We start from the raw sequence: 13,233 nt of genomic DNA, 5'->3' as shown, positions 1-13,233 counted from the left end.
ACAGACTGATCGGTTTATGAGGATCGATATATCATGAAGGGTCCGTAGGGAACAAGGAGGGAATGAGGAAATATAGATTTTATGGTCAAGAAATGTTCCCTAACGTGTACCCCACCGTCTCCATGTACCAGCTTAAAGTGCATGTAACTTCCCTCCTGTGCCAGTTATGAAGACGCAAATACATTTGCGTCCAACGTTAACATGTCCTCTTTCAGATCCACCCTGAACGGGTTGAATATTCCGTTCCTAAGTATGCCGTGCCAACGTCTTTTTGTGGTGTACTTTACACGTTTTTCAGCTCTGGCGAAGTAGGCCCTGAATTCTGCCATCGAGCCTTTTTTCTGCCTTCTGACTCTGAACGCCTCAGCCTGGGCTGCTTCTGTACCCGTGACCTCTGCCTTACTCCCTGTGCGGCTAACGGCGCTTGGCTCAGCCTGCTGCCTGCCAAAACTGTATTCAACCTTCAAATTATCTGTTCCGCTCCTCAAACATACATTCCTGCCTACTAGTTCAAGTAAACATCCTTCCAGCTGCAGAGCAAAGGGCCCGGCCTCACTGTCTCCGTGCAAGTAATTCATAGCCTCTGTTACCATGGTAGGCCCATGCCCCCGCGCATCTCATGCAGACACTTAGACGCTTATACACGCACTCACAGTCAGTATAGAATAGCCTCTGCCCAAGAGACCTTTTCCTCTAGATAATATGGTTCCCAAACATCAGATATCAGATATGATATAGGTACGAGTTGATCTGACATGCCAGACTTCTGTCTCTTTCCGCTAGTGTAAATGTCAAGTCCCCTGCACCCTCCAGCTTCACGTCAATCACACATCATGCAGCTGCGCGCGCATCCAGGCCTCAGATTTCTGCTGACATTGCACAATTCTGCTAAGTACCCACCTACTCGTGACACTTACATGTGACGTTTCTAGCACAAACCTCTATGTCCACGCCTAGTTCACGCCTTCTGATTACGTATTGCTAACACGTGTATGCTGTTATCTTGTTTCTCTCAGCTGTTACGCCTACTGTATTGGTATTCATTATATGGTTTAAGTATAAAAGTTATGTCTTGTCAATAATGTATGCTCTATCCCTTCCTGCACCCCAGTGGTGGCAGGAACCCGATACTGTGACATAAAGCAATCTATAACAGTGAGGGTATTAGGTTCGGGTGACGGGTGGGTCAAACATCTAACAAGTATCCAACGTAGTCTTAATAATCTGCCAAGAAATTCTCTAGGAGGTATCACTCCATACGAACTATTGTTCGGCACTAGAATGATCATCCAGGACCTAGATTGTCAGACTTCAGTGGTGAAACAAAAAACCTTTGATATCAAAGATTGTTTGGCTGTTTTACAGGACTTAAATGAAACAAGAAGAAGTCTAAGTAACATAAAGCTAAAGCCAACAACCACTGAAGAAAAACCACCTGTCCCAGCAAGACCTGTCTGGATTCCAAAGATTGGGGATCTGGTCAGAGAAAAGATCGTGGTGAAGTAGGAATTTGGGCCTTCTTACAGAAAAGCAGTACCTGTCTTAGCTGTCAGCGGAACAAGATCAGTAGTACTACCGCCCCTTTCTGGTAAAAAGGAGAACAGAGTTGTATCAATCCACCTGGTAAAACCACAATCATGTGGCCAATAATAAGTAGTAGGCCCAGTGGACGCCCAAGAAATAGCAGAAGACCAAATCTTGCTACAATCCAAGAGGTTCAAACTGAAAGACTAATCACATTTGATAAACCTGCAGTGAATAAAAAAGGACTATGCAACAAAGCCATGGAACTTGTGCCTCTTGAAACCCAAATTGCGACAGTTCGTTATGAAACGCCTGTCTACAACGATGTAGCCTCAGACTATGCAAACGAAAAAAAAAAAGATTCAAAGACTAATGCAAATCCGGAAGCAATTCCAACAATTGACAGAACTGCATCTAGCTACTTCATCAATTTCGATGACTTTTCTGATGATCCAAGTGAACAGGAAGAAATGCCAGCAACAAAAACTTTCAAAGAAAAAATTACAGAACTCTTTCATCAACTTGGAGAAACATATCTGATTTCACCATGGATTGAATTATGGATTGTGTTAGGTGTACTTTTCCTCCTGCTCTGGCTCATCATTGTTTTAAGTTTGGGTAGATTTATTGATGGAAAACATAGTACAATGGACACAGCAAGTCAGAACATCAACTTGGTCCTAAAGCCTCACAGATCATCACACATCAAATAAAGAGAACTGTCATCAGTGAACATCACAGCCAATCCTATACATCGGGGTGTAGCATGGGACAAAACTGATTACGAAATATATGGCCTGATTGAGCTCTTGAAATATCCACATCAATTCAAGGTTTCCTCAAGTGACTTTGTATCACCTAGTACTTTCTCTGATGATTGGGACTTTGAAAATATTAATATTATGATGCCAGACTTACAAATGTCGATGATTTAACAAAAAGGGGTAACCCTGTGTCCCTCAGAACCTGGGTATATGTGATTAACAAACAAGTGGTTCTGTTGGGTAGTGATAATAATTTCTTTAGGGGAGGCTGAGAACAGCTCAGAAACACACAACAAGCAAAACTCTCTGATAGGCAAAGTTTTTATATATATTAAAAACAAGAGAAAGACAATATACTGGAATTACTTCATTCCACTACATTACTAATAAGTACTTCAAATTCGTGAATAGTGACTGTGGTGATTAAAGTGACTAGTGCAATGCATATAGTGACACTTATATGCAAAACAATTATTTATAATAAAACATCAAGGGGAAAAGACCGGGGGAAGGAAAAACTAAGTATTTTCTGTCGTTGTGAGGCCAGTATTGTAAAAGTAAATATTCCAAGGAAAACAAATGGTTAATGTCCAAGTTCCTGGAGCTATTTTGGCCAAATAAGAGCGTCGACGTTTCGACCCTAGTTGCGCCCCAGTTGGTGGTTGCGGCAGGTCTTTATCAAGACAGGGGGGGCTGAAAGGAAAGGGATAGGTATCAGAGAGGTGCTTGTAAATTACGTCAAAAATTGACGAGAGTCGCTGAAGGTTACTTACAAGGGGATCCGTATTAATCATTTTCCCTTGTTAGGACTCCGGTTGTATTTCCGAGCTCGGACTTGCACCGTGTTTTAGAATCACTTAGGCACTTCCTTTGCCAGCTTTAAATCACTTAGGCACTTAATTTAAATAATTTTACCACACCTATCTACTGAGTAATCATGTACCCTAGGTAATCACCTAGGTACCTTAAATAAATGCCTCTTGATTAATGAGAGACACAAATGTGGTTGCTACAATTTTACACCACATGGTCCTAAAAGTTCTTTTTCCATTTAGGTTGACCAACGGGCTACCCTCTGGAATAATTCACCATTTGACCGATCCCCTTGTAAGTAACCTTCAGCGACTCTCGTCATTTTTTGACGTAATTTACAAGCACCTCTCTGATACCTATCCCTTTCCTTTCAGCCCCCCCTGTCTTGATAAAGACCCGCCGCGACCACCAACTGGGGCGCAACTAGGGTCGAAACGTCGACGCTCTTATTTGGCCAAGATAGCTCCAGGAACTTGGACATTAACCATTTGTTTTCCTTGGAATATTTACTTTTACAATACTGGCCTCACAACGACAGAAAATACTTCGTTTTTCCTTCCCCCGGTCTTTTCCCCTTGTGGTTTTATTGTAAATAATTGTTTTGTATATAAGTGTCACTATATGCATTGCACTAGTCACTTTAATCACCACAGTCACTATTCACGAATTTGAAGTACTTATTAGTAATGTAGTGGAATGAAGTAATTCCAGTATATTGTCTTTCTCTTGTTTTTAATATATATAAAAACTTTGCATATCAGAGAGTTTTGCTTGTTGTGTGTTTCTGAGCTGTTGTCAGCCTCCCCTAAAGAAATTATTATCACTACCCAACAGAACCACTTGTTTGTTAATCAGACATACAAATGTCAGCAAAATTCACAGAACATGATTATCTACAGGGTTCATCAAATTATGAAGAAATCTATTGCTATAATCATTATGGTCATCACTATTTGCATAAATCTGCTAATGCTAGAAATGTTTTTAGTTATAACCAATGAGAACATTGTCCAACACCACCAAAAGGCAGCTAGAAAACATTTTATGAGAAATTCCCATACTTCTCAGGTTTTAACAACAGTGATCCAGAAACGTTTTATTTTAAAATGTTAAATTAGACAGGAATGAAAAACATGTTGACAAATACTAAATTGATTTATTCGGAAAAATGTTATGAAAAAATGTCTACATCTGGTTTTGAATTTTGGAAAAACAACATTGAGACAAAAACCATCTGTGGTACAAAAGACTGGCAGGTACAAGGTCTAGAATCATTATTAAGAGCCTGCATGATCCCAGAACAGATAATATTCCTGAATGACACCATTCAACAGACTACTTGTCTTGGCTTAGCTAAGATAAAAGACTTAAACAAACTGTCTATTCTAAAGCCCATACCTGATAGTAATAGCACTACAGATGTGGGGATAGACGTATCCCATATTTTACACCAAAACAGAACAAATCCTGATTGGAAAAAATGGTTGATCTGGTCCACAGACACTAATAACTGTCAAGATAGATTCCTGAACAAAACACAGGGGTTCAAACAGAACAGGCCAGACCCAAGATATTCCCAGAGACAACATCCAGGGATAGTTACAACATATAGTGTAGGAATACTATGCCTTGAGTGGCTACAGAAATCCACACTGCCTGAAATTAAGCAACACTTGACTTTACTTAAAGAAGGTGCTGACTTGCGAGATTTCATACTGGGACCTGGCAAACAGCGTAAAAAACTGCGGCCGGTGTATACGCTGCTTACAACGAAGCTTGGAAAGAAACACAAATTGAAACTGCAGAAAAAATACGAGAAATTGATTGTATTAATTTGGAAAAATCACTTTCTGTAGTGGACAATGGGTTAACGACTCTGTCCTCCAGAATATATTCACTGGACAGCATTGTATCATCTGCTATTGATATAATAGAGCAGGACTTGCTAATGTTACAACATAGCCAGTCCCAATTGCGTTCTATTGTACAGCTAGGCTGGACGTTGCAAAACCTGCGTTCAGGCTATGTGCCATGGCGTCTAAGCAACATAACGTCATTATTTTCTATCTTTAACCTTACTGATAAACAAATCAGTTTGGCACAAAAAGGAGCAGACTATACGATACTGAGCATTGAAAAACTTGAGAGGTTACCATTGACAATGTCAGAGAGACCTGTCATTGAATGGATAATACATGGAACAATTACAATTCCGATAACAACTTTTCAGTTTCAAAATTGCCAAAAGTATATACCAGCAGGCCTGTATGAAAAGTTGGGTAAAGGATACGTCAAGTTAACCTGGAATTTACCTTATACACATAGATGCTATAGTGAAGGGAAAAAAGAGGTATTTCTTAGTGGTAACAACTGTAAAAATTCAGTAAGCGGTACACTTCTGCGTCAAGGTATTAACCTGCATGGAGCCTGTGAGGGTTCATCAAATAACCTTTAATGTCACCTGCACGGCACCCCTGCAGAACAGATAGAGCCTTTTTTCAGACAGCTTTCCAACAGCAGCTACGTTCTAATAAGTGACCACAGCTGTTGTGGCATGGTGCCAGGAAAAGCCTATCTCGTAACCGTTACTTCCAGGGTCATTTGCTGTATGCAAGTATTGTATCCAAACAGCAAACCAGACAAGGAGGCAGCAATATGGCCTTCTCTGAATATCTCTTCTATTTGAATTGATACTTTAAGCAGAATGAAGTCTATTCTTTTATAGACAACTGTGCCTTTAACCTCGTCCAAAGAGACGTATGATCTGCAAGTTGCAAAGACAGCAGCAGTGATACATATCCTATTGTCGACAAATTGCCCGTGCATTTCGTAGAAATGTTAAGACAAATTCTAAACATGTCTGATACCAGTGGCATCGCACATGTATTTAAGACAATTTTTTCGGGACTGTTAGCACCCTTTGAAACAGTTCTGGGCATCTTCCCGAATTTTGTGCATTCTGTCTTTGGCGGCCTACCTCTTATTTTGGGACTCGTAGAAGGAATTTTATTTTTATTCCTTCTGCTCCGATATGGCAAGCCAAATCACAGACAAAACTCCAGCAACGATGGAAGAAACGATCCTATCAATACAATACCGAGACCGGATCACTAGAGTCCTCGGATTGGCCCGGCTAAGAGATCTGAGTACTACCTCATTTCTTTCATTCAGACCAATCTGGCAAGATTGCATCTTACCTGTGCTTTGATGTCTGCTATGCGGAGAAGAATGCCCGTTGGACGTCTGTCTTACACTACCATCAGCAGTACCAATGGATATCGATACTTTGCTTGGTTCGGTAACGGCTCATGCAACGTGTTGTAACACAGTGGCTACCTATTCTGATGACGGCATTCGTTGAGACTTCACCATTACGATTAGGTGGCGGTGGAGTATGAGATGAAAGCGGCACCACACAGGTACAACCTTCTGTGAGCATTGCTGATGTAGAAATCGATGATGGCAATGATTCTCACATTTGCACTATTGCTGCTTTTTCGAACTTGGTCGAACTTTCACCTACTGTTGTAGACCAATTTTTCGCAAGCCTTTCAAAATAATTTTTTCCAATCTCCAAAATATTTTCTTTTTTTTTGCACTTGTACTCTGCTTAAAGTAGAACTATTCTTCGAGAACAGAACTTCTATTTTTAGAGACTCTAGAGACAATATTTCGACGTAGCCTCTAGCACATGTAGAGTATTGTATAAATATGTGATGAAATGGTCTCGACCTTCTTTTCTGTATTAAGAGCCATTTCATAAATGTAATTTTCGCATTTCATTCAGCTGATATTTATATATGCATTATCTGAATGATACCACTGCTTGAAAAACGTACAGTATAATACTCATTTTCGTGTATCTATACCATTTCAAATGCATTTTATGTATTTTGGGGTGAGCTCGAAAACACATGCATACTTATATGTTTACATATTGCTTAGTATTTAGTAATGACGGACATTATACGTGCTACTGGAGCTGCACAAAGCCTTCAACAGCACGTTGTTCTATAACATGTGGCTGGTGAACATTCTGAGGCAAATTCCAGCCGGCCTCGCCCTCTGTTTTTAACGTGTATACTGCACGAAGCTCACAACATCGGGTCCCACTCCCGAGACATGACACATTGTCAGCAATTTACAGATGCCCTGAGGACAGTGACCCTGCACCCATAAAGGTACTGTGAGGCAGGTTGGGTCCAGAAGAGTGGTAAAGCTGCCCTGCTCTCCTTCACAGCATTGTCTCTGCTCTAGAGATGACCTCAAGAAAGGCGCAGGCCGTCCATAGAGGAGAACAGCTGTAAACCTCAAGCTCAGTTACTGTTTAGCATTTAGTAGGTGCTCCTGCGCCCTAAGTTTGGTTTCTAAATGCAAACACTTTAACCACGTTTACTACAGTTACCATATGACGTGTAATAGGAGAACAGGTTCGCTGTGACCTATGTTTTCATAGTAATGTGTGTTTTTCTCTGTCAAACCTGCATTATATGCACTAATGGTGTGATTTAAGTCATTTTGGTCTTGTTTGATGTACAGTATAGAATCTATTTTTACTTAATTCTGTGTGGATTCCCTTTTGTGGTTTACTCACTGTGTTGCTGTACGAGTGTGTTGCACAAATGCTTTGCACATTGCTTCTTTAAACTAGCCTTACTGCTCTGCGCCAAGCTACCAGAGGGTGAGCGCAGATTATCTCAGGTGTGTATCTGACTTACCCTGACTAGAGTGGTGGATTCTGCCTGGCTTCGGTGCCTACCCTAGCCAACCAGAAACACCATGTCAAACAGTGGTTCTTGTGAATCACTTGATTTCCCAGCATGCTCCTGCTGCAGGACTAGGTCACCGCACTTTATGTAGGAGGACTAGCCACCATTTGTGTCTCAAAGGGAAGTGTGACTCTTCTTCTTAGAACATACATTGTTTTCTCTGCATTGTAACTGTTCACCTCTCCATATTATAACAATGCAGCTTTTTCAAGAAATATTTTCTTCATGTAATCTTTAATGTTTTTCTATTTTGCAGCACAACAGTCACATCTAGAAGGCCTTGTACGGCATCAAAGCGTACACACAGGAGAGATGCCTCATCAAAGCGTACACACAGGAGAGATGCCTCATCAAAGCATACACACAGGAGAGATGCCTCATCACTGTACAGTGTGTTCCAAGCGCTTTTCTCAGAAGGCAACCCTTGTACGGCATCAAAGGGTACACACAGGAGAGAGACCTTATCACAGTACTGTATCTGCAAAGAGCTTCACTCAAAAGCAAATTCTCCATGAGCATCAACGCATACACACAGGAAAAAAGCATTATCACTGCACCTTGTGTGAGAAGAGCTTCAAGCAAAGAACAACTCTACTAAAGCACAAACTAATACACACCAGAGAGAGACCTCATCACTGCACCATGTGTGAGAAGAGCTTCAATCAAAAGGCAGATCTACTACAGCACCAAAGAAAACACACCAGGGAGAAACGTTATCACTGCACTGTGTGTTCAAAGCGCTTTTCTCGAAAGGGAGGCCTCGTACGGCATCAAAGAGCGCACACAGGAGAGCGGCCTTATCCCTGCACTCTGTGTACCAAGCGCTATGCTGATAAGAGATCCCTTGTACAGCATCAAATCGTACACACAGGAAAGAAGCTTTATCACTGCACTGAGTGTTCCCAGCGCTTTGCTTATAAGGGAACGCACATAGGAGAAAAGCCTTTGCGCTGTACTGTGTGCGAGAAGAGCTTCAATCAAAAGGCAAATCTACAAACGCACCAACTAATCTAATTTCTTTATAAATGTGCTGAGCGTTTCTCACTGCTAGTTGATTCTATTGTACCAACCGAATATAGGATTCATTTACCACCTCTCTCATGCATTACATGAGGGCACAGCCGCAACGCTCTCACGCTGTCTTACAAAACACACACTAAACTACTACTTACACGTCACAACAACTTTGAGCTCACAGCTAGTGCTCTCAGCACAGCCCCCTATTTGCAGATTCCAAAGTCCTAACAAATCGAAGCCCGTAGCCCCTCTGCAGCGCACAGAGGTACTCGACTCGTGGAACGGACTTGCTTCCATCTTCAGCCCAGGTGTTGCTCGCTCTTTGTGGTGCCTGATTAACGTTGGAGCTGCAGAAAAAAACGTGGGCTCTTTTCCTTTCCCATCATACCTTTTATCACATACATTTAAAAGTTAGTAGTTGAACTGTGTTTATTGCAGATGTATTTAGACCTCTTTTCCTAAATAAATCCTGCTGTATCTTTCATTTCAATGGGTTCGAGTTAGCATTCTGTGCATTTAAGATCCCCTCCTATAGGGCGCACATTTATTTTTTTGTCGCTCAGTAAGCTCTACAGCACTCAGGCTTCGGTAGTGAAGAGTGCTGCCGCAACCAACTGGAAAGCAGCGAACCCACCAAGCAGCTCCGTATCTATGTGTACCACCAGGTATAAGTTCATTTACCTCTTGTAAGAAGTTAGTACTGTGTCCAGACTGATTTTTTAATTTATTTTTTTCATCCCAGCCCTTTTTTGCTTTCCTCATTCGAAGAATGCAAAATACAACAAGACTTAGGGCAGGATGTACTAGCATCAGGAATACCGATTTCCTAATTGTGTTTCTCTCTGAGTTGCAATTTGGAAATCTGAATTCCTAATGTATGAAACTCTTTTGAGTTTCATTAGCGATTGCTAGCGAGTGACAAATAGACCTACCTCATGCATATTAGTGAGGTAGGTCGCAATTTGAGACCCATTAGGAATCACAGCCATCACAGAGATGGCAGCCTGCTGAGGACAGCAGACCACCATGTCTATGATTGGGTTTTAATAAAGCAGTCTGTTGTTTTTTTTATGCAGCCCGTTTTCCTGAAAGGATAATGGGATGCATTAAAAAAGAAAGAAAATAAGCTTTTTCGTTTAATTTTTTAAGAGTAGACAGTGGGGTCCGTGGGACAGCCGCCTGCTCTTACAAATATTTGTTTTCCATTATTCAAAGGACCCCTACCTATTTGCAAATAGGTTACTAACTCCTTCAGGGAGTCAGTAAAATGTGATCTTAATTTGGTCGCAAAACTTTCATACAGCTCATTCAGATTCAGTAATTGGAATAAATGCCGTAAACACGCCCCTTTTAAATACCAAATCTCAAACACTAATTGCAAGTAGGTAGCGTGTTACTGAATCACAATTTGTATTTGGTGCATTTGTAAAAGCATTTTTGCGGTTGGACGTTTCCGACTTCAAAAATGCTTTGTACAAGTGACCCCTAATGATTTACTCCCCCAGTAGGAGAACTAGCCAATAGGGCACTACACTAATGGTGCAGCGCCAGCTTTGCACGTGTGCAGCAACAGCAGTGGCTTGAGCACCGGCACAGGTTTGTTTTTTTTAAACAATTTAATCACTGCAAGCATTCATTTATTTGTGCTCCTCATGATTGCAGATGTCTCTTTCAGTCTTAAGCTTGGAGATAATATTTTGTTTGAAGTCCATGCTCGTGTTTTCCCAGCGGACGGCAGAAGCTCCTGCTGTTCTCGGTCCATTCATCACACACTCCTGCTGGTGCTTGGTGACTCTTCATGCTTCTGTGCGCTTTATCAATGGTGCAGCAGGTGCAGTGGCACGGGGCCCAGGGCTATGAGGGGCCCGTTGACTCTGTAAATGACTGTATATTAGCAGCCCAACAACAATCAAATTGGTGATTTTCTTTGCTTGCACCTGAGCTCATGGCATCCTGATCTTTCCATAAATATGCATAAACCCGAGTAGGACGTTCCTGCTAGCACTGATGGAGGGCTGTACGCTTTGGAAGGAGAGGCGATCTTTCCAGGACCATGCTCAGATAAAATGATCATTATTACGAGTCACTGCACTGCCGACGGCTGAGTAACAGCGAACCCTTTGTCTACCTTTTCTTGGTTCATGCATGACTTAATTCTGCCTAAGTAAGGTTCCCGTATGTTTCATTTAACAACACAGTTTGGTTCCTAAATGCAACTGAATAGATCGGGGCAGATTTACAAGCCTGATGCGCCTCTTTTATGCCGTCATTGCGTCACTTTTGTGACGCAGCAGCGACGCAAAAGATGCGCCATGGTGTGGGGTATTTACAACGTGACGCATCTGGGAGATGCGTCACGTTGTAAAGCCCTGCGCCATAAGGAGGCGTTCCGGCGTAGGGGGGGTCGTTCCTGCGCAGGAACGCCTCCTAAAAGTGGCTGAGTGAAATCTACAATATTTCACTCAGTCACTTTTAGGCCAATGCTGCGTCAAAACCCTGAGCCTGCATGAAGCAGACATAAGGCTTGACGCAGCATTGGACAGATAGGGCCCCCAGAGCATTGCTGGAGCTGCTTCGTGCTTGCGACGCAACTCCAGCAATGTGCCGCCTTTACGGCACAGATGCGTCACGCACCTTCTGCCATTTTTGCACCATGGAGCACCGCAATGTAAATGCGGCACACCATGGGTGGCGGAGCTGTGGCGCACAATAACTGGCGCATCCCTGGGGATGCTCCAGTTATTGTAAATCTGCCCCTTAGATTTTAGTGGGATGAACAGTACATAGGATTATACCCGCAAGCATTTTGGACATACAAAACAGACACACACACGCATCAACCCTTTTAAGAATATCCACGCCTTATGTCCATTTTACTCCAATCCACGTGTTGTATAGCATTCCCCATCGGAGGGAGGGGACGCCTTCACAAAAGAAGGGTCGAGGATGTGTTGCATATTGAAAGGCTTCAAGCCTGTGCTCTGCGTGCTGCAGATGTCCACAGTGGATGCCTTAACAATCTGCGCTACCTTACATGCTTACTAAGACACAGGAACAACTGTGTATGTATGTCAATTGTAACTGAGGATCAACAAAAAACACTTTGGTTTAGAGGATCGCCTAAACCTTTTTCTTTCGTAGCTACAATCACTTTCTTTCTGTGGCACTTTGCATTTCATGTTCACTGTTCTGCGGCTCACCATTACCAGTCCACCGAAACCAAAATGCAATTGATAATTGGTTGCAGGTTGCGGGTTGCAGGCTCCACTCATCCTCCACTGTTCCACAAGCAGGTAGTTTGGATCTTCCATTTATTTAAGGCAATTCCTGAAATATCAGAAATGGCTGTATAGTCCAGAAAAATCTTTCACACTCTCATGGGATTCCTTTCTTTTCTTGTCCAGCTCCTCTCTGCTGCAAAGCATTCAGTGGAAAGTGGCGCTCTTCATTGTACCTTTCTGCTGCTGACAGTCATTCGATAGACCTCTCCCCACACATCTGCCCCAGAGGACCTGTCGTCCGTACATTCTTCAACTGCATACATTCGTTCGTCCTTTGCAGGGGTCTGGTGTTACCGCAGCCCCATTCCATAGCCCACCACGCTGCAGCCTGCAATCCTCTTTTAGTATCCTTTGTCCAGCATCACCCCTCTGCGTGCCATTCCTCCTCGCCATTTTTGCAGCTTTCCACTAAGTATGCCATGTCCGAGTGCCGATCCCCCAATTTTGGGGCAGGGCCCCTTGCCCAGCGCATCGCTACTCTGCGCTTAGCTAATAGTAGTCCAATAACTACTAGCTTCCTAGGTCCTTCTCGTATCACAAAAAAACTCGCATTGGTTCCATCTGTATAGTGAGGCTGTTCTAGTCGTCAATACCTGGAAAACTCCCTCCCAGAATTGAGGTATCGCTGGACAGTATCAAGCAGCATGTATAAACCCTTCTTACTGCTCACTGCATCGCAGGCAGTTTGCAGATTCCCGTAGGCCATATCGGTACAATCTTTCCAGCGTATAATACACACGGTTTATGTACTTAAAGTGTATCAACTGGTGTCCCCATTTACAGACCCCTCCTTAGTTCTAGCGCAGCAAGACTGCCATACCTTATCTTCTATGGGCCTACCCAAGTCTCTCCGCGAGTCCGATCTTGCTTTAGTCACACTGGGTCTGCGCCTGCCTGTGCGTAAGCATAGAGCACTCTTACTACCTTGTCTGGGGCTGCTTCTGCTTCAGGGCAGAACGAGCTGGCATGTCTGGTGGCTCTTGCAAGTCTTGTCCTAATAGTTCTCTCAATTCATGGCAGTGATATAGAGTCAGGGCTGATGGCGGGTGTCTTGCTCAGGGATAT

General features: G+C 42.7%; 1 protein-coding gene across 1 annotated transcript in view; it reads left to right on the top strand.

Moving 5' to 3' along the window:
* Positions 1-9,257, top strand: part of LOC147736804 (uncharacterized) — a 113,911-nt gene extending 104,654 nt beyond the window's left edge. The window contains exon 3 of the mRNA XM_086953822.1: positions 8,127-9,257. Within this exon, the coding sequence (XP_086809948.1) occupies positions 8,127-8,884 (758 nt within the window). The 3' untranslated portion in view covers positions 8,885-9,257. The remainder of the gene's footprint in view (positions 1-8,126) is intronic.
* Positions 9,258-13,233: the final 3,976 nt, after the last annotated feature.

Source organism: Lissotriton vulgaris, chromosome 1_2 (assembly GCF_964263255.1).
Source record: "Lissotriton vulgaris chromosome 1_2, aLisVul1.2, whole genome shotgun sequence".
Lineage (NCBI taxonomy): Eukaryota > Metazoa > Chordata > Amphibia > Caudata > Salamandridae > Lissotriton > Lissotriton vulgaris.
Note: the sequence above shows the minus strand (reverse complement) of the source record. Positions and strands in the feature narration are given on the sequence as shown.